General features: G+C 35.8%; 1 protein-coding gene across 2 annotated transcripts in view; it reads right to left on the bottom strand.

Annotated features, from left to right (window-relative positions):
- CALCR (calcitonin receptor) overlaps positions 1–27,196 on the bottom strand; it is a 153,259-nt gene that overhangs the window by 68,255 nt on the left and 57,808 nt on the right. Inside the window, exon 3 of one of the 2 annotated variants that reach the window (XM_055269989.1) lies at positions 3,343–3,413. The exons of the other annotated variant lie outside the window; for it this stretch is intronic. Within the exon in view, the coding sequence (XP_055125964.1) occupies positions 3,343–3,370 (28 nt within the window). The 5' untranslated portion in view covers positions 3,371–3,413. The remainder of the gene's footprint in view (positions 1–3,342; positions 3,414–27,196) is intronic. 2 annotated transcript variants of the gene reach the window in all.

Genomic DNA, 27,196 nt, shown 5'->3' with positions numbered 1-27,196 from the left:
TATTTCAGGTCCACTCAGTAAATTAGAAGCGTACATGCACACACGTATTAAGTGCTGAGGCACTGCACGAAATGTAAATATGAGCTGGATGAGATATGATTCCAGTATAAGAAGCTGAGCATCTGAGTGGGGAAGGGTATAAATGATATAAGATGTTGCAAAATAACTCAAATGCAGACTGAATAAAAGGTTCAATGAAATTGCAAAAACGTAGGGCCTTATAAGAGGGTTATATAATTTTTGATTGGGGGATCAGGGAGGGAATTATATTTTGAGATAAAATTTGAAAACCTGAATAGGGTTTTGAAAAGCAAAGAGCTAGTCAGAGAAAGCACATAAAAACAACATATGGATCTAGGAAAACTTAGGGTAACTAAAGAATAATGAATATAATAGTTTAATTTAGCTGGAGCATAAAGCCTCTTAGGAAGTGGAAATACGGCTGAAAAAGTAGGTTTTGAATGCTTAGGAAATTTATTACCCAAACTATCCATTTGGCATTCTGTGTATTTCTATGTATTTTCATCTACATATATACACATCCTAACAACCTTACCTAATGCTAAACCCTTTCAGATAAGAATTATTTTTTAGATAGCTATATATCTCTGGCACATCACAAAATTGCATACAAGTTTATTATTATTGATAATGATGGTGGCTTGTGATCTAATGAGTTAAATAAAACATGGAATTCTGATTTTTTACAACTGTATCCTCATCACACCACCACATTGGCAAATCTAAATTTATTATTTTCTCTGTCCATTTTCTTGCATTTCTCATATCAGTGTCTTCCACAATTATCCATGAATTGTATGAATGAGAAAGTAGGGATCATTCCTGATTCCACTCACTTCTTCATTCCAAGCTTCTAGTCTCTAGGACTCTCTGATTCCATTTGCATTTCGGGATCTTTTCAAACATGTCCATCCTATCTACTACCTTAGTGCAGGTCACCATCTTTCTTTTCAGTTCCCTGGCAACAGCCTCTAGACCAGTTTCCCTGCTTCAAGTTGTAATCCCTCCAACTCGTGTTCCTTATAAAAATGAGTGTAATTTTACTCTTCTTTAGCAATTCCCTACAAACTTTAAGTAAGTGCAAAGAACCATTGGCTAGGAATACATTACAGGACCCCCTTAAAGTAACAAGCACCAGTGTGATCATGAAGAGAAATAGAGAAAAATTAAAATTGTCTCTTAGATTTGTGGCTTGCTAAAAGGGCAGATAAGAAATTCAGGAGAGGAATGTAGGTGGAGGAGGCAAACTTTTAATTTGTGTCTTTCTTGTTGATTGGGAATATTACTACCTCCATATATTGGGTGAGACTTATTTCCTGGTGTGAAAGAGTTTTTGAGATGTATACATACTTGTGAAACAGACACAGTTTTCTTTGTCTATATCTTGCACTTTACAAAGTACAAAGAAGTCATAGACATACATTAAATTCCTAAAGTTGACTGCTCATGATTGTCCTGTAATTTAGCCTCTGAGAGAAGGATATGTAGAACACCATGGGTGGTGCCAGAATTAAAAGCCAAATCTCCACTTGACATGATCCTACTTATTAATTCCAAATGTGAGAGCTAATATGGTGAGAAGCCAGCTTCTTTATGAAGGTGAATATGTGGTGATTAGATGGTTAATTGATAGTACATGGTACTATCCATGTTATGTATTTGATATTTTGTAATGTAGAAGTTGCTGTTTGACTCAACAGTGCTATTAAAATGAGGAGCATTGGAGGCAATGGGAGACTTGTCACTTTAAGGTGAATGAGCTGCACAGTCATCTTGCTGTAGGAAAGGGGACCCCCATGGTCTTAAAGCCCCATACATGACATTTACACATGTATCACAAACAGCTTATAAGAACAAAAACAGTATGAAAACAGATCTGAGAGTGAATATTCGGAAACAAAAGAGGGGATTTAGATAAGAAACAATTTCTTTTGTTTTGCCTATTAATTGAAGAGGTCTTAATTTTAAAGACTTACTTTATTTGGAACTAACAAATGCCTCATGCCCAAACTATAGTAGATCTCTGCTCACCAAGCATGCCTCTAGTCAGAAAATTTGCACTGCAGTTGTCCTGGGTTAAACAATGCCTTGTAGATACGGCTGTTTGAAAAAAAGCACTTTATGGTGACTCCTGAGGAGGGGAGAAAGAAACATATATAGGTAGAGCTGTGAAGAAAGGAGGTGCTTTATCAGTTTCAGAGAGAAAAGCAGGCAAACAAGTAGAATCAGGCTGAAGAATGAGATAATTTCCCTTTCCTGAGATTATAAGAAGGAAGAAAAGAATGGGAGAGAGAGTTAATGAGAGTGATAACTGTGGAAAATCCGGGATAAACTGACAGAGGCTGATGGCTTAGTTGAAGAGATGATTAAAAGACAGAATGAAAGGATGGATAGATTGGAGGGTGGAATCTAGAGACTGATTAGTGTAGGATTTAAAACAGGCAAGATTCAGGGTGATATTGTTATGTTCACAGTTCAGTGACCTTCAGGAGAATAGCTTTGACCTGAGCCTTAGAGAGTGAAACCTGGACCCAGGTAGAAAGGACAATATCACCAAACAGCAGTTAGTTGGCATGAAATGCACCTTGAGAACTTTCAAATTGGAATGGAAATCGGTGATACAGAAGAACTGCAACCAGAAAATCATCTGGTACACCAGGAAGATCACTCAAAGAAAATCAAAACCAAGTTTAACTTTGACATAAGATTATTTGTTTACTTGCTTCTTGATGAATTACCATCTCCATAGCAAGGATTTTTTTTCACTCTTGCAACCCAAGAACCTAGAGAAGAACCTGGAACATAGCAAATGCTCAGTAAATGTTGGTTGCTTGGTTTAAGGGATAATTTAGGGACAGAACCTAAAGAATGTCAATCTATAATTTAGTAAGACAGGAAGCATTGTTCTTTACTTAAAGTGCCCTAATCGTGGAGCCAAGAAATTCTAATTTCTGCTTCTCCCTTTATTATTATTTTTGAACAAAGAGCTTCACTTTTATACCAGCTTCTTATCTATAGAATGACTACTTAGTCATGCCCTCTCTGAATAGGAGAAGTATACAAGACCTGTCTCAGTAATCGGGCTCCTTAGGGTAATGATTTCCAACATATCTTTTAACCACTTTTTTCAAACAAAAACCCGGACAGGAGCCCCATCCTGCCAGAGTCAATGCGGAGCCTAAACCAGATCAATGTGGAGCCTAAAAATCTGATCGTTGTGGCTGATTTAGAACATGCAAATGAAGAAACCATTGTAAGAGGTTCAGTTTCTGGTGGGACAACCGAATCTACACTGGTTTATATCCACAAATGGGCACTTGCCACTAATCTTCTCTCCAGAAAATTGCATCCTGGGGTGGCAAAAGTGGGTGGATCAGTGGGAATCATTTCTTCTGTGAATAAATAAAATCAAAATCAGTAAATCAATGATAATGACTGAACAGAATGTCTTCATGTAAGGGGAACAAATTTACTCAAAAAGTAAAGTTAAATTATCTTTATTTTTTGTGGAAAGAGTACAAAATGTCAATGTCTGAAAATAATGTGTCTGTTCTCATAGATCGGCATTTCCAAAAGCATGTTCCATAGAAGAGCAACAATCCCATGAGAAGCAGCATAAAATAAAGTTTCCATGGCCAAATAAGTTTAGGAAATTAAGTATTTCCTATTCTCCTCTCAGAGATTTACTACAGACATTAGCACTTTAAAGACTCTAATTTTTCTGTACGAAAAAGACCCCTTTGATGTTAACTCTTCATTTCCCAAACCTGATTGACCATGAAACACTTCCATGGTGTGATAACAATTAATAACCCATCTATAGAATATACTTTGGAAAATGCTCTTTTAGCTCAATGGCAATTTCTAAACCACTCTAGTTGACTAAGCCTGCAAGTCATGAGAACAAGCTGCCCTTTCACTTATAATTTTCTCTCTTTCCCCTTCATGAAACAAAAGTGGAATTTCTGAGGTCTTCAACATTCTCTAGCCTTGGTACAAAGCCCATTACTATAATGGGCATCTCACAGGCAATTACTCTTTCGGAGCAGTATTTGTCAAGAACCTTTCCACCATTATCTTGGCTATGAGAACAAGGAGTAGGATGAGGAATGTGGGCAAAGAGTAGTGAAAAGGAACATGGCTTGTCTCAAAACAGCTATGAGCTGTTGTTACCCAAGGCCTAGAATCTTTTTCAAATACAAAATTTGGCATTTCTTTCTAGACAATTCTATTTAATATGTTTCTGTAGATGCAGTCTCAGTGAATAAGCAAATGAATTTTGTGAAACCACAGGATAGGCTGGTTTGTTGCCACAGCAAAACCTTCTGTTTGGACAACTCCTTGATTATATAACCTATTTGAAAATCATTCTTCATTATTACAGGAACTAACTTGCCAAGGCATAATATGGCCACAAACCCAATTTATGTTGCCACATTAAGCAAAACAGAGTGACTTCCTACTCCTCCTCATGAGTTTAAAATGTCTATCTAAATCCAGGCTCCAAGTCTAGCTGGTAGAAAGACTTGGCACTTTCTGCATTGGAGAGCTGTTCTGGGTAAACAGCATGACACACAATGTAAAAGAAATAATTCAGATGATAGGGGAAACAGAATAAAAATGATGTCATATTGAAAGAAAGAAGACTTTCTTTTACTCATGTCAATGACCTGACTCAGCTATGTATTTTTACAACATCATGCTAACTTAGCTCTTATTGAGCACATTGAGCTCTTATAAACTTAAGCATTTTGTAGCTTGCATTATGTGTATACATCATCTAATTAGCATTTAATAGTTACTGTGTTTTCAGTACCATACTAGATTATTACATACATGTTCTTTGATTTAGTTCTCAAGACAAAATGTTGTAGATTCTCCTTTTACACTTAGTTTGTGGATGAGCAACTCAAAGCTCAAGGAGATTAGGAGATTAGGTTAATTTCCAGTCATGAAGTCACTAAGTAGACAAATCAGGTGTTCTGACTCCTAGTCCTGTGCCCTCAGAGTGGTCTCTCCAACCACCAAGCTATTTCTGTTTTAACAATATCCCTGACTACAACCAGCCCAGGGCTTTCCATATCATACTTGTTCAATACATGTTTTTTGAGGGTATAAATGAAAAGATCTAACAGCCATGTCCTTCATATCTTTTCAGTTTCCATGGAGAACCCAGTCTCAAATCACTCTTGATCTCTATTATATCTGTTTATCAACTCATATGTTATTTTCACTGTTATTTTTAAGCACATAGATGATGTTTTTATTATAACTCTCTAGAAGTTCAAAGACCAAAAGTCCACAGTCCAGAAATCCCTGGTAGGAATAATCCAGCATGGATATATATTTCCAGCTATTAAGGGGAAATGGCTAGAAAGCACATTTCTACTCCAAGATGCTAGCCTAACCCTGGTGGAAATGGCATAAACTACTTGACAAATTTTGAAAAGTTACTGGTCACATTTTTGTCAGCATTTCTACTCTAAGACCCATCTCCTTAAGTGACTTTAATTATACTTGCTAATGGGAAACAAAACAATGATATAAGATGTAAAATGAAGCAATGATGTATACTAGTTTGGTGGAAGTTTTCAAAAATAAGTAGACTTTACTTCGAATTTGAGTACCACATCCTGTGTAACAGAGTGGTTAAATACAAGACTCAACACAAAGCCTTGCATATAGTAAGTGCTCAATAAGTATTCATTGAATGAACAGATACATGACATCTAAGTAGTTGGTCAGGCAACGTTAATAAACAAGGAGGTCTTAGAGAAATGGTTCAGAATTATGTGCAGTTCAGAATTGTGCCATTACTCAAATCGCTATTATTAATGGATAATTGGATATGATTTGTCTAATTAAAACTAATTTAAGAAAAGGGCATTGTAACCTCATGTATACTTTATAGTATCGGAACTCTAATAACAGCCATGATAAAGGGGAGATAGAAACTGTTTGATTCAAATCAATTTAATTAAAAATACATCATGCACTTATTAGATGTGTTTCAATGCTTTCTTAAGGTAAAGCTGAACTTCGATATGTGAGAGATTGGGAGAAAAATAATCCAATCTAAAGGATCAGCATGAAGATACTGGAATCACTAAGCATACTGAAGAAACCCTAAGTGGGCTAATTCCAAAATCTGTGTTCTTAGTCACTACATAAAGACTGTCATATATGAAGAATAAAGTAAACTCAGTTTTGGACAATTGGAAATTGAATTATCAGAAGGGTCTTCTATTTTGAGAAACTGATTGTAATTAGCATATTCAAGGTTTCTTTGTAACTTTTCAACTTCTGTTAAGATCAACTATAGCAAGTATTAGAAGAAAAGTCAGTATGGCATAATGGAAAAAAAATAGTGGGCAAAGGAATAAGAGATCCACATTGTAATCCCAGAACAACTTCAAACTCACCACATGACTCCTAAGCATGTTACTATCTCTTTCTGGGCATGCATTTCATTACTTATAAAATTAGACAACTGGACTATAATTAAAGGTCTTTTTCACTCCAAGATAGGCTCTAATGTAACCATCACTAAAATACAAAACATGTATTTGGCAGACAGAGACAAGATAGCAATGTATAGATAAATATTGACTCTATTTGACATTGTAATAGAAAACTAAAACAGAATTTCCACATTGGTTTTACAAAATATGATCTCTGTGAACACTCATTAATGACAAAAAGAGGAATGAGTAGTCCACTGGAACAAAGTTTGTGAAATGTGAAATACCAGGTGCTCTTCTCTGGAAATACGCAAGTATGTTAGGATATTAAAAGTTCTGCAAAATACTGCAACTATGGATCCTCTAAATAAATTCATTTAAATTAGCTGTTATTTCTAATTACATTTACCAATACTAATGTGCAATGAACATTCAAGGAATGGATGGCCAAGTCTGGGTAATAATTGACTTCCATTGATTTCCTGAATGAAAAGTATGTTGGTCTCTTGATTAGCAGAAAAAGCTGCAGTAAAATATAAATGTTGCAGACTTATCAGCATTTCTTTATTATATTGGAAAAGAAATTGCAGGACTTTGCCACGCTTGTTTGGCTAAGTGAAACTCTGGTAAATACATGATTGGTTAAATATGTTGGTGCTTGGTTTTGAAAGTCCATTTTCACAAATACTGATGAATTACCCTTCTATTGTATCTTACACAGGAGACTTACTGAGTGGAACTAAATTGGTTGGCATAAATTATAAACTCTTTTAAGCCAAGTTTTAAAATATTTATGTAGAAGTCGATGCCACATACATATGAAACCATTCTATAAATACCAACAGGAATTTAAAATGGTGGGATTGGCCGGGCGCAGTGGCTCACGCTTGTAATCCCAGCACTTTGGGAGGCCGAGGCGGGCGGATCACGAGGTCAGGAGATCGAGACCACGGTGAAACCCCATCTCTACTAAAAAAAAAAAATACAAAAAAATTAGCTGGGCGTGGTGGCGGGCGCCTGTAGTCCCAGCTACTTGGAGAGGCTGAGGCAGGAGAATGGCGTGAACCTGGGAGGGGGGGCTTGCAGTGAGCCGAGATTGAGCCACTGCACTCCAGCCTGGGCGACAGAGCAAGACTCTGTCTCAAAAAAAAAAAAAAAAAAAAAAAAGGGGTGGGATTAAGATATAGTCCTTATACAAAATATCATTTTGTCCTTATACACACACTGTTCAAAAAATCCTCTTTCAGAATAAAGTACACCTGATTTTATTAAATGATGAAACTGGAAGGGATCTTAGAATTAAAATATCCCCAACTTCTCACTCTATAGATGACCAAAAGAAAACCTACTGAATGATTTATTTTAAATCTGTTTGAAAGTTAGTGGAAGAGCTCTAATTAAAACTCTATCATAGGGTCCAACCCAGTTCATGTTCTAAATTACTAATCTGTCTTGCATTAAAGATTTTTCCTGGTTGGCTTCAATATTCTGCAGTGAAGTTCTAAAGCTTGGTCTAGTTTGGGTAGAAATAACCATAATGATAGTTCATCCTCTTGCCAAGTTTAATATCTCTTAGTCACCTTTAAAATTCTGTTTGGTTCTGATATCAAGACTATTTTAAGAAAGAATGTGCTTAGACTTGAATAAAATGAGGTTAAATAAAAGGACATCTGGGGTGTTATTCAATGTATTTAACAATTGTTGCCACTGCAACATCCACCAATTAGAACAATTGCTGGCTGTTAGCCACAGGCCCTGTTGTACCAATATTTACTAGCAATAAACCAGTCTGGGGTTGTTCATTTTCTGCCTCTCCCCCATAACCTTGCTATGCATTGTACATACATGTATCTTTGTATGTTTGTGTTTGCAGAAATAGAGGTGGGGTAGAATGAAGCAGAGCACTTATTGTGTTTATAAATTCACTCATCAAATATTTACTGAATCCAAATGCAGTATTTGCTCTTACAGAGTCTTTCTGTATTGCAGAGAAAGCTTGAACGGGAGCTATCCTCATGCACCCCCTTAATATACATATCTCCCAATCCTCTCACCACTTACAGGATTTCATACAAAGATATTTCATCTAGAACCTTATAAAAGACAAGCTTGCTCCTGCATTTCCAATTTCAGTGCATATATTTACTAATAAAGAAAAGCACCATCAAATGTAATTTAATCATTACAAACTTTCCTTTTTTTCCTATTAAATTATTTAAGAACCCATTTTCCTGAAATTTGAGTGCCCTTGGAAATTATCCTTTCTTCATAGCTGCGTAAGTAGTTCAAAAGGTTCTGTAAAATTAGCTAGATTCCCTTGAAAAACAGAGCAATTAAGTGAGATTAATGATATAAGGGATGGCCAACCAAGTTGGATCTCTAAATGTCAGCAACGATATATAAATAGTTTTCATCATAGCAGTTGTTTCCCACCATGACCCTAAGAGCTAACGGTCAATGGTCTGATCTGACGAACTTTATCTAAAATGATGATATTAAAGTCAATTTCAATGTGCAATTTAATTTTTCAGGTGAACTGAACATCCTGCTTTATTCAAGAAAGCTTAGTCCTTGTGAGAAACTTGCATATGACTCACCTTGCCAGTTTACGTTTAAAAAAATGACACATTATAATTTTACGAATTTATGAGGTACAATGATCATATCACCAGTTCACTTTTTAAAAATTAAGTATATAAAAAATTACAGCACATAAAACAAGGTTTAATCAACCCCACAAACGTAATCAGGAATACCAAAGAATTAATCTTAACTAATGTGATTTTGTTTGGGGATGCAGATGGGATAATAACTGAGTAGTTCAGTTATTTCAGAATGTGTCTAGAGGCGTCTACATGACTTAGATCCATAGGTAATTCGATTCATATTTTTCTGATAGTTGACTCATATTTCTAAGACATCTTTTATCTCCTCACCTCTCTCTGGTGGTGGTATGCATTCAGTGATAGGAGCTAAAGGACACAGTGTAGAACTAAACCAGAATTTACGCAAAGTCAATGAGCTGAACTGGAATAACTGAGTTGACTAAATTAATCTGAGCAGGATCTATCGCTTTCCCTAAAGGAACCCTGACTAGCAATAGTTTCTCCAACTGCCAGTTGACTCTAACTTAAGTTCACTGCTTCTCTGCTGTTGCTAATGTGCAGGTTCTGGGTCCTGAACTAATTGCTGCCAGGTGGGTCACAGGAAACAGAGCCCCAATCTTGGTCTCTGTTCTCAGAGAAAATTCTGATATTCTTTGGAAAGATATAGATAAAACCTAATGTTTATCAAGAAACTCTATCTGTTATCCTTGTTGGCTGATACACAAGAATATATGGTAGTCTTTGGCCAAATTAAAACATGAAAATGGACTCCTTTTTTGAGGAGGGGTTGGGAATAGGGGATAACTAGTGGGAAAGGAAGGAAGGAACTAAAATGAACTGAATGCATATAGGAGCCAGGCAATTTATACACATTACATTATCCTCCTATGAAATGCAAATAGGCATTTAAATCTCCACTTTATATATAAGGAAATAAAGGTTCACAGAAGTTAAGTAACTTGATTAGGATCTCACAGTCAATAAGCGGCAGAGACAGAACTTGAAAAGAGTTCTTACTTCAAAATCTATTTTCTTTCCATATTTCACACTGATTCTAGAAACATACGTATTTAAATAAACATGCACACTGAAAATAATGAAGTTTGAAAATAAGTTGTCAATGATTTTTTTCTTTAATTGATCTACCCTTAAAGATTATATAACTATCTTCTGGCTAAGTTTCGCTGTATTAACACTATAAGTCTGTAAGCTGTAAACAACTCTATATGCCAAAATTCTTAAATCATCCAGACCCTTTGACTAAGGTTTTTTTCCTCTTGATATTATAAATTGGTCCAGATTTGATTGTAGAAATGTTCATCGTAACTTTCTCTAATGTGGTGGAATTTGAAAGTAATCTAAATGTCCAAAATAATGAATTTGTTAATCTTTGGCACACCTATACTAATGGAATATTCTGCAGCCATTAAAAATTGTGTACTAGAATATTTAATTATCTAGATAGATGTTTTTGGTATGTTATTACTTTAAAAAGGGACTACAAACTGAATGTACGACGTAATCTTATTTTTGTAAACATATATTTATATGTGAATAGAAAAAAGGCTTGAAGAATATAATATTATGCAGCAGGCACTATGAGTATACACGTATTACCTCCTTTAATCTTTTCAATAGCCTTTGCATGTAGATACTATTATTGTTACTGTAATTTTGCAGCCATGAAAACTGAGTCTTAGAGAGGCTAGGTAAAATACTAGATTTGCTATGTAAAAAATAACCTCCAAATCTCAGTTTTTTAAAAGAACTGATTTTTTCTTTTCCTCAAGTTACATGGTAACTGTGGGGCAGCTGAAGCGCCCTCTGTGGATCTGCTCCACATGATTTTCTCTCTGTGACCAGGGCTGATGGAGCAACCCTCGTCTGGAATATGCTGTTCTCAGGGCAGAGGATGGTCCTGCCAGGGGAGCAACGCTTTGCCCAGATGAGGTAAGACCTAACTACTCACACCCTATTGCCCTAAGCAAGTTACAACATTAAGGCCAAAGTTAACATATCGTGAATACATATGCTTTTTCTAAGGAAGGAGAAAGCAAATAATTAGAAACATACACACACACACACACACACACACATACACATCCACACGACACAGAGGAAAACTGCACAAGTTTCCACAGCAAGGTGACAAAGATGGTACTGGAACCTCTCCAGATGGTGGGATTGAAAGTGATTTATTTGATTTGATTTGATTTTGCTTGTCTGCATTTTCTAATTTTTGCAATATACAGGAATTGCTTTTGAAAAAAAAGAAAAGAGGAAATGAACTATGTTGTTCTTGTTCTGTGTTTTGTGCACTGTTGCCGAGAGGAATGTTCCCTATGGTGTAGCTTTGGAGTACAGAATAAGAAAATAGTAGGGGGAGGAGGGAAGTTATACTTGTCTCACCTTAATTGCTTGGGTCTGCTTTCAATCTGTCTTCAGATAACTGGAAATATACTTTTTAAAAAGTTTGATAATAATCCCCAATAAGGAACAACCCTCAAATTAAAAGAAGGCTCTTAAACCAATGGGAATGCCATTTCACTGAGAACTATTCTCTATAATGAAGGCTTCATTCATGATACTAACAGTAAGTTGCAATAAAAAAAATGAATTAACACTAATTAGCAATACACTGAAGACGGAATGTCTGATGGGCTTTCTAATTACATCTCTTCAGAGTACCCTGGTGGTGATTAGGTGTTAAAAAATGTATTTCACAAATGTAATTACGAAACTATAAAGGGAAATTAATCTCAGTGGCCAATGAATAGTCATAATAGACCCATAAATACAGCTTCCAACAATATACAAACAAAGACAGAAAGCATTCAGTGATATTATAGAAAATTGCCCACATTTCCCATTTTAATTCTTATTGTTGTTTGGCTTCTTTGGAAATTCCCCCCAACAGGGAAAAAAAAAACAACAAATTCTATCTTACATTTCACACTTGCCTTCCATAAAAACACTATCATTTTAATATTGTTTAAGCATAGCTAAAAATAGTTATTTCTGTGCTGAAAATAAGGAAACCCCTGACTGCAAAATAATGGACCATGAGAGAGTTTCAATATCTAACTTCAGCAATATTTGGTGCTCAACGAATTCCGGTAGAAATTCTTTAACCATGTATTATTTCCTCCGCTCAACAGCGTCTTTTTCTTTCTCCCACCATATGTAAAACCTGTGATCTGCCATCTTGGGCAGACACTCAAATAGTACTCGTAAATATGTCTACCATGATCCGTAAGTTTTTAAGACCTAAGAGAGATACGTGTTCAAAATGTTCAATATCCTCAACTACTATTCCTTTTCTTTCCTTTTTCCCCCTAGGCAAAACTGTATGTTTTTAAATTTAGTACAACAAAGAATTTAAGTTTCCTGAAATAAAATAACTTCATGCCATAAGAATGAGGTAAAATCTGTCCAGTTAATCTTTTCTGGTATTGTCTTGGGAAGACTGAGTTAGTGTTATCTATTCACTCTGGTAATAATTGTGACTGACATCTCCAAGTTCCTTCTAAAGCAGACGCATCCATACAAGACTTACGCAAGAATCTTAGGGGTGCAGCAATATTTCCATGTGGTATCTCATCTCCTCTCTGAAGATGCTGCTGCAAAAAGAGCTTTTATAGTATAAGCAGTGGGGCCCCTATGGAAATTTATATCTGCCACTCCTGAAATAGTCCCACCACTCATACTATTTAATAAAAAGAAGTGTCAAGGAAGGTACCAGTTCTGAGTAATTTCAAGGACACCTGAAAAAGGCCTGCAATTCAAGCATATTTTCAATGATGTCTAGGTAAGACTAGATATAGCTAAGTGAAAAAAAAAAGCCTATAAAAACTCAGTCACCACAATGTTCTTTGCAGAACTACCCCCCCAAAATAGCTTGAGTTTCCTTTTCAAAGAATCAGTTGGCACATCCAGTTGCATCTGTTTTTGTCAAAGCAGGAAGAGTTTGATACATTGGTTGTGAAAATAGTTGTACTTTAATTTGAGACATGTGGAAGGATATGAATTAGTGTGATAGATTCAGGAAAGTTTAGTCATGAAAGATGTTTGAGTCAGACAATCAGACATTAGAGATTATCTAATATGAAAGCCTCATTTGAAAATGAAGAAACCAAGACTCAGGGAGGAGAAGAACTGTCCAAATTTACGAAGTGTATACACAGCAGTGGGAATCAGTTATGTGCTGGATGGTCTTCTGTGAACATTTCACTATGTCTTTCTCTCCCTTCTTCTCAACCCTGTCTCCTTCCTTCAGGGAACTTTGCTAAACTTCTTATCTCCACTATAATACGTTATAAAGACTAAATCAAGAGAGAAGTAGATAAGCCATGTCTACAAAATAGGATAAAAAGGGAACCTCTCTTGTGCAAAATAGGAGGCAAAATCATGCGCACGCACTTCTTTTTACCATCCCATTCTAGCTAGAAGTTTGTACAGGTTAAAAGGCCACCTGAGACTAGGTATGTTCAAAATGGCGGCTCCACCTTCCCTTCTCTTTGCCAGCCCCGTGTACAGGAAGGAGCAGGTAACAAGGTGCCAGCTAGGCAAAGACTCTATTTGCATAATAAGATTAGGGGCCCCACACATTATGTAAACATCACACCTAGTCCAACCGATCTTTGAGCCCTATGTAAATCAGACATTGCCTTCTCAAGCTTGTCTCTAAAATCCGGTGCACTCCACCTCAGGCCAAATGTCCCACTCAGGTGTCCCTCTCTCTCAAAAGACAGAAAGCTGTTCTTTCTCTTTCTTTTGCCTATTAAACTACCACTCCTAAACTCACTCTCTCTGTGTGTCTGTGTCCTTAGTTTTCTTGGTATGAGATCATGAACCCCAGTTATTTACCCCAGAGAATGATGCTGCTTCACTAGGTTTCTGGCTTTTATAATATGACGGATGCAGATGGGATTGGCTGAGATAGGGCACACTGAAGGAGGATTAGGTTTTTTGGGGAGGTTCATAAGTTTAGGACATGAAATTGTTTTTATTAAAGAACAATTTCGTGGTTTCTCATCTATATTCTCCTGCAGGTGTGTTTCTCATTTGCACACTTAAGGCCTCATAACCAACTCACAGTGACTTTAAGAGCAGTCACAGAGGTAGTGTTTAATGCTACTTAGTGTATTTCCTTAATGTCCTTCAAACAAGCAAAAAGCAACAATCTCCTCACTACAGACAAAATTTGCTAAATAGCCCTGTAGAAAACAAACAGGATTCTGTTGCTGTTATAACACGCTACCAAATATCCAGATGGCTCAATTGTTTGTTGAATTATTTGGTCAAACAGTTGTTGATTGTGATTTTTTTTTTTTTTTTTTTTTTTTTTTTTTTGGCTTCACTTGGTGGTTGTGGGGCATAAGACCAGCAGATTCTCAGCTTCCTAGCTTATTTCCTATGCATGAACTTTTCCTCTGGGAAGTTGGCTTAATAATCAGGTGATATGGTTTGACTGTGTCCCCACCCAAATCTCATCTTGAATTGTAGTTCCCACAGTCCTCACCTGTTATGAGAAGGAGCCGGTGAAAGGTAACTGAATCATGCGGGTGGGTTTTTCTCATGCTGTTCTCATAATAGTGAATAAGTCTCATGAGATCTGATGGTTTTATAAAGGGCAGTTACCTTGCACATGCTCTCGTCTGCCACCATGTAAGACATGCCTTTGCTCTTGCTTTGCCATGATTGTGAGGCCTCCCCAGTCATGTGGAACTGTGAGTCCATTAAGCATCTTTTTCCTTATAAATTACCCAGTCTTAGCTATGTCTTCATTAGCAGTGTGAGAATGGACTAATACATCAGGAAAGAATAAAGTCCCAAAGGGCCAAATTAGAATTAATTTAGGGTCAGTGAAGAGTAAGCAGCCTTAATGTAACAAGGAGGCCCAGAATACTTCCTTGTTGAACACACACACACACACACACACACATACACACACAAGAGTAAATAGACTAATAAGGTGAGAAAGTGGTTAAAAAGAAGTGGGGTGGGGGGGACAAGTCAAGTGTTATATGTCAGTTAATACCTGATGGAGAAAATATTAGTTTAGGAGCAGTACTTCAAAGGGAGAGTCAGCTGTCACGGCAATGAGTAGCGAGGAGGGTAAGGAGCCAGGACTGAAAAGAACAGTGGTGCCACCATGAGGGGCCCTCAGTGTAGGGTTTTCAAGACAGGCTAGATGTTGAATCAGGTGCCAAGGAAAGAAAGTGACTAAGAAAAGCAGAAGAAACCAAAGAAACCTTTCCCTCCACCACTGTTTGTGCAGAACTAAAATCAAGCTGATAAAGTCTGCATTAAAAAAAAAAAAAACAGAAGGTCTGGCCCAGTGTCTCATGCCTGTAATCCCAGCACTTTGGGAGGCTGAGGTGGGCGGATCACGAGGTCAGGAGATCGAGACCATCCTGGCTAACACTGTGAAACCCTGTCTCTACTAAAAATACAAAAAAAAAAAAAAAAAAATTTAGCCAGGCATGGTGGCGGGCGCCTGTAGTCCCAGCTACTTGGGAGGCTGAGGCAGGAGAATGCATGAACCCAGGAGTCAGAGCTTGTGGTGAGCCAAGATGGCGCCACTACACTCCAGCCTGGGTGACAGAGTGAGACTCTATCTCAAAAAAAGAAAAAAAAAAAAAAGAAAAAATTGTTCACATGGACCAAGATGAAGAAGAAAACCTTCCTTTGATTTTCATTTTAAGAATTAATATACCCAGTTTCCTGAAACCTAGAATCTCTGATTAACTTACAAGTTCCAGAACCATTTTATGATATTTCATAAGATATGCTCAGAGAATCTTATGAAAACATATGCAGTAAATACAATTCACACATATATTGCCATTTGGCATATAGTCAAAGAAAAAATAAGAGTACACTTATTTCACAGATGTTGACATAATTTTAATGTATATATTGGATATTTTACCAAACAAAAACAAAAACAAAACCCCTCAATGTGCTTACTCAAGAAAAGGGGAAAATGAATCAAAGCAAAAAGTAGTATATTTTCCAGTTGGGCACACTACACTCTCAAAACTGTGGCTATCAGAGAGCATGTGGACTCACAAAGGAGGGTGGACCTTTTTATTTTAAACAAAATTTTTTTTAATTTTTAACAAAATTCAATCAAACCATTAAATAGAATTACTTTTATATGCAGTTTTATTGAATTTAAGCCTTAATTCTAATTCTGCTTCTATTAACATTGTTAAACTCTCATGTAGCAAATAAGCAGAGTTACGAATTTAAAAAGTAGTTGAATGGTCTAGTGGGTAGGGTCATTGAATTATTTTTAACTAACCCTGTTTGAAATGAAGATTAGTCAAGGCATTACAGGTAGAGAGCTAAGATTTCTGGCAAATCCATATAGTGATCTGTTTGTTGTAATAGCTGTATGCCTAGAGTGGTGCCTAAGGCCTTTACTATCATTACCTAAATTAACTCTCAACAACCCTCAGAGAAAAGCAGGTTTGCAGATGAGAAAGTGGGAGATTTGGAATTTATACCTGGCCTGTAAGATCTTACTGTCCATGTACCTAGTGACCCTAGGTACATGCAGTAATGTACCCCTGTAGTAATGTCTCCCTGATTTCAGAGGAGTAATTTCTGTAGTGCTGTGTTAAAAATTGAGAATTTGGGTTTCTTTTTCCTACTCCCTCACTAAAACTAAATTACCTAGCTATTCTATCTCATCTCATGTGATTTGCTTATAAGATGAAATGGACACTCTTCCATTGAGAGGTGGGGTGTACGTTCCCTCCTCTTGAATTTGAGTAGAGCAAGACACTGTGGTGCCATATTAGCTAAGATAAAAGCATGGTAGAGAGGGATCCCATAAGATTCCCAGGCAAAATTCTTTTCTTCAAATTTCTTTAAATTGCCCCCAACAATACAGGGTTTTAGACAGGAAATGATGCAGCCTTACCTTTCACTACTGAAAATCTAATTTAAGGAGCCACCTTCTCCTAGAGTTGCAGGCAACTCTAAAATTCAAGTATTAGAAATATATTATCTGGAAAGGAAAAGATCCTAACAGGACATTTAAGAACTAATAGGCTTCCTAAGTCAAATGATATAAATAAACAGAAGCCTGAAATCTTTTTGGACCCTTTAGTACACAGGACAAAAACAAAACAAAGTGAAAAAAGTTTTAAGACAACTCAGCAAAAAAATTCCAATTTAGAATCAATCTAATACTCTAGAGGCCAACTGCTTTCAAAGCAGAAACTAGCTTTATTTTCTTTCTAAGTCTTTGGCCAAAGCAACATTTGGAATACTCATGTATGTGGAGATTAACTTTCTGCCAAATATAGAAGTTTCCAGTTTATTTACTCAATAAAATCATTCACTCAAGTTAATCTTATTTATTCCAGGAATAATGTTGCATTTGTAGATTGTGTCCCTGACTACAAACTTAGAACCAAATAAATTATATATATGACAATACTATATTATGAAAGTCTAAATACAGAACTGAAAAATGCCTATGGTAAAATTAGAAATGTTTAAGTTGAATCCCAAAAAGTGGATATTTATAGGATTAATACATAAAATACCATTTACTTACATCATTTGTTTGACCTAAAACTTCCCTCCAATCAAGTTAGTTGGGCATTACATTTATAATGCTTTTAATATTTTTTAATTTAGAAGGGATTTTTCAGAGATGATTTGGAGTGATCTATATCTTTATAAAGAATAAACAACTCTTACTAAAGACTTTTGAGATTTTTTTCTTTGTATAAATTTCTTTGTCACGAGCAAGGACATTTATTTATTATTTCATTGATCAAAGCAGAACTCCGAGTAGAGTGGTGGGTACTCGATAATTATTTACACTGATTATATAAAACTACGACTTCTCCTAAAAGCTGTTATTAAAAATCAGAGTAGGCTGGCATTTCTCTACTCCATGTTTTTCTGGTTCAGAGTAATATCAGGAGCTACTTAAGACCCGTCCAATGTCCATGGAGGAAAGGTCCCTCATTAATATTGAAGCTGAGTTCATCTTTCACTGGAGGTCAGAAAGTCTCCAAGACTCTCTGTGACAGCCCCGTGAAGACTCCTATCTGATCTGGTGGGCCAGGGAGGCACCCATCAGTGAGTAGCAAAGCTTTCCCAAAGGAGTTTTAGTTACTTGAGAACATTTAAAACTACAAATAGCACTGAAGCTTGCACATGTATATCCCCCAAATTCTTCACTTCTAAGCCTGGACAAAAAGAGATGAGGGGTCTCTAAAGAGGGTGGGGTAAGGTGGCTCAAGCTTATAATCCCAGTGCTTTGGGAGGCTAAAGTGGGAGAATTGCTTGAGGCCAGGAGTTGGAGACCAGCCTGGGCAACATAAAGAGACACTGTCTCTACAAAATAAAAGTTTTTAAAAATTAGCTAGATGTAGTGGCACATGTCTGTAGTCCAGCTACTGGAGAGGCCAAGGCTCTCGAGAGGATTGCTTGAGGCCAGGAGTTCAAAGCTGCAGTGAGCCATTATAGCACCACTGCCACTCCATCCAGCCTGGACAACAGAGCGAGACCTTGTCTCTACAAAAACAAACAAACAAACAAAAATTATTTAGGAGAGTGATGAGATTCTGTTTGAAGAATGGGTTGGGGAACAGCAAGCCTGGAAGCAAAGCTAGTTAGGGAATGGGGCCTGGAGGATTAGGGAAGACTTCATAGAGAAGGTGACCTTGAATTGAGAGCAGAAAGAGAAGTGTAAAAACATGCTTAGTGAAAAAACACCTCTCTCTCTCTCTATATATATATATATATATTCACATATGCATATATATATATTCACATATGCATATATATATGCTATATCTATATAGCATAGGGACACAAACATATGTAATTAAGAAAATAAATCATAAACACAGTAACTAAAAATTCTAGAATAACAAGTTGTTACCTCTGAGTGAGAAGGAGTGAATGGTGGATGAGATTGGAGAAGGATTTACAGGTACTGCTAAAGATCTTCTTAAACTAGTACATGGGTGTTCATTATACAATTATTTTTATGTCTTATATATATTTTATAACTACTCAAGATTTAATCTAAATTCCTTAAAAACAACTAAGTAATATATAATTTAGTAAATTGTTATGTGGGAGAGTTTAAGACAAATCTCCCATTGTTGAGAGATCTAAATCTAGGCTTACATGGAGTTTTATAATAATCACTTTATCAACAATTTATTGAACATATTGGTATATGCTCAGAGGTGAGAATCATCCCCAATAAAAAAATTACTAGATATGTGAAAAGTGGGAAAATGTAATTCCTTCTGAATAGGACAAAAAAATAGCAGATTCTTAGACAATGCAGTTGTTGGATTTTTCAGACCAATACTTTTAAACAGTTATTAAACATACACTAAATAGTTATAGAAAATGATGAATACAGTGGATGAAACTGTAATGAATGATGGCCATTATGGATGAAGTAGTAGGGAATTTCAGGAGACATTTTAAAAATTTAATAAAGAAGCAAATGGAAATTCTAGGAATAAAAAAGTCTTATATCTGAAATAAAAATGCATTGGATGGGCCTAACAGCAGATTGGACCCAGCAAAAGAAAGAATCTTCTTTTCTGGGTAGGCATGCACTACTGGCATACAAGTAAATGTAGAGAGGTGGAGGTCACTATCAGATCCCACAGTTAAATCCAGCCATAAATCTGCCCAGTTTTAATTTCCTCCAGTTAGAATACTTCTTTCACTTAGAACCAGCCAAGCTTAATGCTCTTCCTTAGGAGCCAACTAAGCCCCAGCTAAAATGTAGTTCCCATTAACTACGGCCTCTTCAGTGGTGGCTGAAAGGTAGGCAGAATAATGTTCAGTCCTCTTACTACATGTCTGGCAGAGTATACTTTGTGACTATTACAGAAAGGACCTCAAAACATTTGGAGACCTGATGTGACCAGGCGTAATGCTATTTACTTTACATAGCAGCCCTGTATGGTACGTCACATCTTCATTTTATTGAGGAAGCAACTCAAGTGCATCCCAGAGAGATTAAGAGACTTGCCCATAGTCTTTCACTTAGCAAGAGGTAGAATCTAAATTCAAACCCAAGTCTTTCTGACTGTACAGCTCATGTTTTCATTCTCCCAGTGCCTCAGACTGGTTTCTTCTTTTAGAAAAGGCTTTCTTTTCTTTTATGGCATCACAATTTGTAATACAAGTAATTCAGGGCCTTAAAAAATACACATGAGATTTTGGTGAAGTTTACATGGAATCAGCAACCATTTGAAGAGTATAAACACAGGGACATCCTCTTGCTTAATTAAATCCAGCTGAGTATTCTAAAATATTTAAGATAATTATATTTTTTGATGAAATGAATTATTATGGCTTGTACAATCTGAAAAGGCTAATTAAAAGGCAATTTCTCTTGCAGAGTGGAAGATGCTCTTCAGCAGTTCTTGAAGAGCTCCATGCAATTTGGCTGCATCTGCCCCTTACACATGCAGGGGTATCATATAATTCCAAGGAAAATTTTATGGTTCTAAATAGCACTCATAAAATTTTTTCCTTGATAAGCAGCAATACTGACATAACTTATGATAACTGTTTTCCTTCCAACAAATGATTATCGTATTTAGGAGCTGGCATCTAATTAGTAAGACAGTAAAGCCTGTTATATAACACAACAAAATATTTAAGGTAAACCAGAGACCCCATGAAGGCTAGGAATAACTATTAACATTCTCCTAATACATGTTCATTGCCAAAATACAGACACAGAGCTGCTGCCTCCACACTGTTCTGCACTCTAGAAAGCCTGGAAACGTCACTTCTATGTGAATCCTGACTGTTTTGCCTCTCAGTGCACTTCTAGCATGGTCTTCACGTAATACTGGCTTCAAAGGAAATTGGGGTACCTATGAGTAATCCAAAATGACAATTGGTAGCCCCAAATGTTCCACATAGAATGTGAAAAAAATTATTTTAAAGGAAGATAATTTATGTACTAAATGTTTTAAATGAAAAAGATCTTTCTAATAACATCTACTATTAAAAGAAGTATATATAGGTTTATTTACTAGGACACCTTATTAAATACTACCGTATAGAACCACTGCTTTCTCACAGAATAGCTGGTTTAAAAAGCTATTTCTTCTCTTTTTATATTTCCATTTATTTGAGTAGTAGTCCCATGTTTCACTCTTAATGTTTCTGTATGTATTATAAAAGGTAATGTTTTCTAGAAGGTTGGTTTTTCAGTAAAACCACTTAAACTTTGCAGATGGCATTGTGGAATGAGTAGGCTACAGTTGAATTCCTGCTATGGTCTTTACAAGCTGTGTGACCTTGGAAAAATCAATTTTTTGAGACTCCATTTTCTCGTTTGTAAAATGGAGATTGTAATGCCCCTCTTGCAGTGTTAATGTGATCTTCAAGGAGGTTAGGTCCATAAAACAGTTGACATGCAATAAGTATTTAATATGTAGATATTTGTTTTTATTACAAATAAACATATATTTATTTCATTTACAAATAAATATATAGATACTTCATTTACAAATAAATATTTATTTCATTTCCAAAAAATATATAGATATTTATTTTATTGTGACCTGGGCCTGCTCCTTTTCTCATTCAGCATAAACTGTAATTTAAGAAAGTAGCCTCTAGAAGGCCTAATAAGTCAGAGAGAGGGTCAAGAATTAGATAGGTAGAAAGTCCTTTAAAAGCTTATAGAATGAAGATAATAACCTTTATCTTCTTGTACAATAAGATTCTTAGGAGAGAGTCAAACATTTATGGGGTTGTTTTTGCACATTCCTGGTAAACGTTTTTTCTTTCATGATCAAATTTTAACCTCTAAAATTAAAAAAAATTGTTCTGTTCATACACATACTATCCTCTACACCACCTTTTCTCATTATGATTATAAGGAATAATTTTCAATAGAATCTTAAAATTATTCAGCTCTGAAACTGGTCTTTTTGAGTAATCTCGACGATTATATTGAGGCTATTTGGCCAGATTTTTTCCTGTGCTCTGTTACTAGCCTTCGTAGCTTAAAAACTGCATCTCACCAACACTGAGGATAGGGTTTAGTAAATAAAAATAACAATAGCAATAATAAGAGCTAATATTGTTAGCACTAACTATGTATCAACAGTGTTCAAAATGCTTTACATATGTCGTCTCACTTAATTCTCACCATAATGGATAGGGTAGGTACTGTTGTCACCCCATGTTACAGATAAAAAATGAGGCACAGAGATATTAAGAAGAGAAGAAGGAGTAATTGATGTACTATGTCCTGGGAGCATCACATTAAGGTATGTTGCCCTAGATATCCTGAATGCAAATGAGCAAAGAGCTTTCAGATTAAAGAAATGATGAAATCCTGTCTCTCTTCTTTACCCTCTCTATTGAAAGCTTCCTTTGAGTATATCCTCCATATATAGAACAAGCTCTGCATCCTTAGGAGATGGGGAAAGGGTTTTAGGGAATGCCCTAAGTACCTATAAAGAAACACTTATAACTAAAATTAGAAGGAAACTTAAAGACTGTATACAATTACTGGAATTGCAAATAATGTTCAAGTCATATTGACCCATACTCTTGTCCTGCTTTTACTGCTCACTGTATCCATATCATCTTAGGCCAATCAGTATATCACTCTAGTTTCCCATCCATAAAATGAAAAAGTTGTATTAGCTGATATCTAAGGTCCCTTGAAACTTGACATCCTCTAGTTTTTAAATAGTTCAAGAAACTTCATCCTAATCTTTTATATGATAGCCTGATCTTTAATATGTTTTGAGACTAAGATCCTTATCAAATTGCCCTTGACCTCTACCCACAAGGCTAGCTTACTGTCTTAGTCACTGAAAATAAAGTATGAGAGATTTCATTTGCCTTGAAAACAGAGAAAATGAGATTGACTTCCTATAAATCTAATCTGCTCCAGTTTGCTGACTGGATTATTTATTTATGCTGTGATACTCACCTAATAAAAGAATTAGTAAGTTTAGTAAGTTCCAGTTGTGGGAGACAAAGGGGGCCTATTTTAGAGGAGTTATGTCCACCTTCCACGTAATGAGAATAAACTGTTAACACTTTATGTAAGAGGAGGGATGAAAATCTTCTTGGTTATTATATGTTACGATGAAATTTTAACTTTAAAGGCCTAATGTTTCTGCAGAGTTATTAGCCTGTTTGTTTGTATCAGTCTCAGTCTCCTTACATAGCAAGAGTAGATGGGCCAAACCAATAGAGACCAGAAAGGTCTGGGCAGAATTTGTATGAAGATTAGTATACTTGTGAGTCCATTGTTCCGAATCTTTGAATCTTATACCATGTTGTAATTTGCAGTTGACTTCCACATACATGATCTTAATTATACTTCACAACAACCCTTAATAGAGGCAGCAAATGGCTCATGCCTATAATCCAGCACTTTGGGAGGCCGAGGCAGATGGATCACTTGAGGTCAGGAGTTCAAGAGCAGACTGGCCAACATGGTGAAACCCCATTTCTACTAAAAATACAAAAAATTCACCCAGCGTGGTGGCACACACTTGTAATCCAGTTACTTAGAAGGTTGGGGCAGGAGAATACCTTGAACCCAGGAGGCGGAGGTTTTAGTGAGCCGAGATTGTGCCACTAAACTCCAGCCTGGGCAACAGCGTGAGACTCCTTCTCAAAAAAATACAAGGAACTTGCTCGTGGTTTACCATCTATACAGGCTAGATATAAGACAAGGAGGCCAAGGAATTTACATTTTTATCCAATTAATAAGTGCTAAAGTAAAAACTAGAGCCCAAATCTTCCCAGTTGAAGGCCATTTTCTTTGCCCCATTGTGCAGCCTCTGTGATGTGCTTGAGGCCCCTTCAGGTCTAATTTTGAAGTCATTAGGTGTGGTCAGATATTCTTTAACATACTCTGTATTTACCAACAAAGGAAATAAACATAGCAAATTAGCTTTTCCTTATTTGTAAAAGTCTTAATTTAAAACCAAATATAGGCCTAGAGGAATTTATAGAGGGTTCCCTCTTTTTTGACATTCTGAGGGCCATCTCTTTTCTGGAAGTTTGTGGCTACAATTTTCTTTTGCAACTTTAGTAAGAAACAGACTTACACTCGGTGTTATCAAGGTAAACAGGAACTAGAATGGCTTATTCCTCTCTTCCCTTTTCTTTGCTGACATAAGGGCTTAGGGCAGGAAAAGACAAAGAAGATATCCATAAACACTCAAAACAAAAGGTAATTATGGAATGGTTTTCAACCACACAGAAGTGGAGGAAGGAAATTAAAGTCCCCTCTCCTCCCTTCTCATTCTACAATATTCCAAAACTCTTTCACGCCATGGTTGCCACATTGAACAACCATGAAGAATGCTTCAAATCTTTTGGTCAATGTGCTTTGGAGATCTGATAGACAAACACCTGTAGAGCAGCATTTTCCCTCAAATCACAGGCTGGACATAGAGAGTGACATTCTATGTTTGAATCAATCATTAGAACTTTGCTTATCACAATTTCATTCACCCTCAGAGCACTTACTATACTCTGCACAAAGCAAAGGACAAGGTGAGCTAAGATGGTGAATTTGTAGTCTATGTGCTGACATAGGCTGAACATAACTCCTATGCTCAATTAAGAGGTAAGCTTATCATCAAAGAAATAGAAAATAATTTGTTTTTGCATGTTCAATTTTGGTTACTATATGCTATAGCAGAAAAGAAAAAAATATTATATAATATGTAGTAATTGACACCTTTAAATCTGAGGTTGGCCACATATTTATAGGCTTTCAAACATTTGTAACTGTAATACTTTTGTAAAGGGCTCATATTGAGCTCTAAATATGAAGGATCTGTGCAAAGGAATTCCAGTTACTGCTTCAATACTTCAAGATAAATAATTTGCTGTTATTAATATCATATAAAATTATCAGAAACAAGTAAAACTTTCAATATAATAATACAATATTATTAATATAAGAATCTAATCTGAATTATGACAGCTCACTAAAGTTGACACCACTCTATTGCTGTTACCAAATCTAATGTAATTTAATTTCTTATATTCAGCATCACGTCTGTGAATGTACTAATGCATTCAAAATAATTACTTATTGAAAACATTAAGAATGTTCTGATTTGGGGTACTTGATTTCATGTGCATATTTTAAAGGTACTATGTCAGTTTCCCAATAAACTTTATTTTCTCTTTCCGTAAGAATGCAACCAATTGACAAATAGATAATCCTAAAAGTTCTATTATTCAGAGACAATAGCTTGCCTCTGCATTATGGGCCATTAAGAATGGTAGAAGAGCAAATAAGTAGTGAATCTAGGTTATTTAGAAATACTTTTAGAAATCTAATGGAAAAGGTAAGCTCATGCTCATGCAACTTAAAACTGTACCACTCAATTATATTCCAAGGCCATGTGGGTTCCAGCAACATCTATGTCCTTTCTAAAAACATGAACATGTTTTTCTTCTGGATTCAAATACATCTTCAAGTGTTTCTGACATCAGTAGAAAATCCTTTTTCTTCATACCCTCTAGATAAATACATTTTGGCAAATCGAATTACACTGATCAATTCATGATTCTTATAATTGTAAATCACTTTCTTTCAAGCCTTTCTTGAGGATGGCTACAAGGAAGACTAAAAAATTTTCTAACATATGAATTCCTGTGTGTGGAAAAAATACTTATAAGCAGAAAATTTGTAGGAGTTCTGAAGCAAACAGCATGAAGTTATTACCCTATGGGAGATGAACTCCTAGGCATCATCAGTTGCTATCTCCCTGACTCAGTGTGTTTGTGGCAAAGGAGGTGTGTCAAAGCAGGGACCTTTTATTTTGACCAAAAATGCATGCATGTTTGGAACATCTCATCTGATTAGTAATGATTAATGGCACAAATAAAATACATCATTGTGATTATTATGAATAGTATTACTTTAGCTGTTATTATTTTGGTGTTTATGTTTCTCAAATATATCTGCTTATATATGTTTTCTTTGCTACACTCCTGTTTGATTGATTCTAATGAAATATATACACATACACCATTTGCACACTTTTCACAACTGAGTATCTCAAAAGTAGATTTGGATTTTATAATTGCTGTCAGCCAGAAGGCAGTCATGACAAAGCTGTCTGTCCTTTCTTACCAATGCACATTCAAATTTGTAGAATGAGCATCAGAATTCAAAGCTGAGTAGAAAAATATGGACATGGACAATTTTGAGTCAAAAAGTGATTTAAGAAATGTCAAAATCTGAATGCGAAGTTTTAGGGTGCATTAAACAATTTTGCTTTTACCTCTTTATTTTTATTTCAATGTTCCCACAAGACTGATATATTGTAAAAATCTATGTATAAATGGATCTAAAAGAATTCTTTCAATAATCATAAAATAAAAATTAAAAATATAAGAAAGCATTGAGTCATAGTATAACTGAATTTTATTTTCTTTTTAATGATACATAAAATAATGTGTGTGCATAATTTCCATTATTATTCAAAACCAGTGTGACCATATCCCAGAGTCCTATCCTTTCTTTTACAAGTCTCACCTTAAAATTTTCCTCAAAAAATGTAAAAGGTTTAACATCACCCTCTGCTACACATATAAAATGGTTTTAATTTGGCTCTTCAAAACCATGATAATCCCAAACTTACAAGCAAATATTTGGCATAAGTAGATGGCACAGTTGGATGATTGTTGTGATGTGATCTAAGAAACTATGGTGCACCCACTAGAAGGACCTAGAATGCTCCACTAGGAAGTTGTTTCTTTAGGCTAAGTTATTTCATAAAGCTTCAAAATTTTGTGTTCACATTGATTCATGAATTCACTGCTCAGAATTCATTCTAAGAAAATAATCATATGTGGATAAAGATTTTGCTGGAAGGATACTAACCTTGGGGCTAGTATCATTACACCAAACAATGAAAACAGCCTAATGCCTCATAACAGGGAGATGGACACATTGTGGATTGCTATGCAGCAATTTAAAATTATGTTGGAAGAGGATTTAGTATCATGAAAAGATGTTGTAAACATATCCTAAAATAAAAAACAAACAAACAGGAGGCTAGGAACCACTATGGCCAGTAGAAC

This window comes from Symphalangus syndactylus, chromosome 3 (assembly GCF_028878055.3).
Source record: "Symphalangus syndactylus isolate Jambi chromosome 3, NHGRI_mSymSyn1-v2.1_pri, whole genome shotgun sequence".
Taxonomy (NCBI): domain Eukaryota; kingdom Metazoa; phylum Chordata; class Mammalia; order Primates; family Hylobatidae; genus Symphalangus; species Symphalangus syndactylus.
This window is presented reverse-complemented; position numbering and strand designations above follow the sequence as displayed.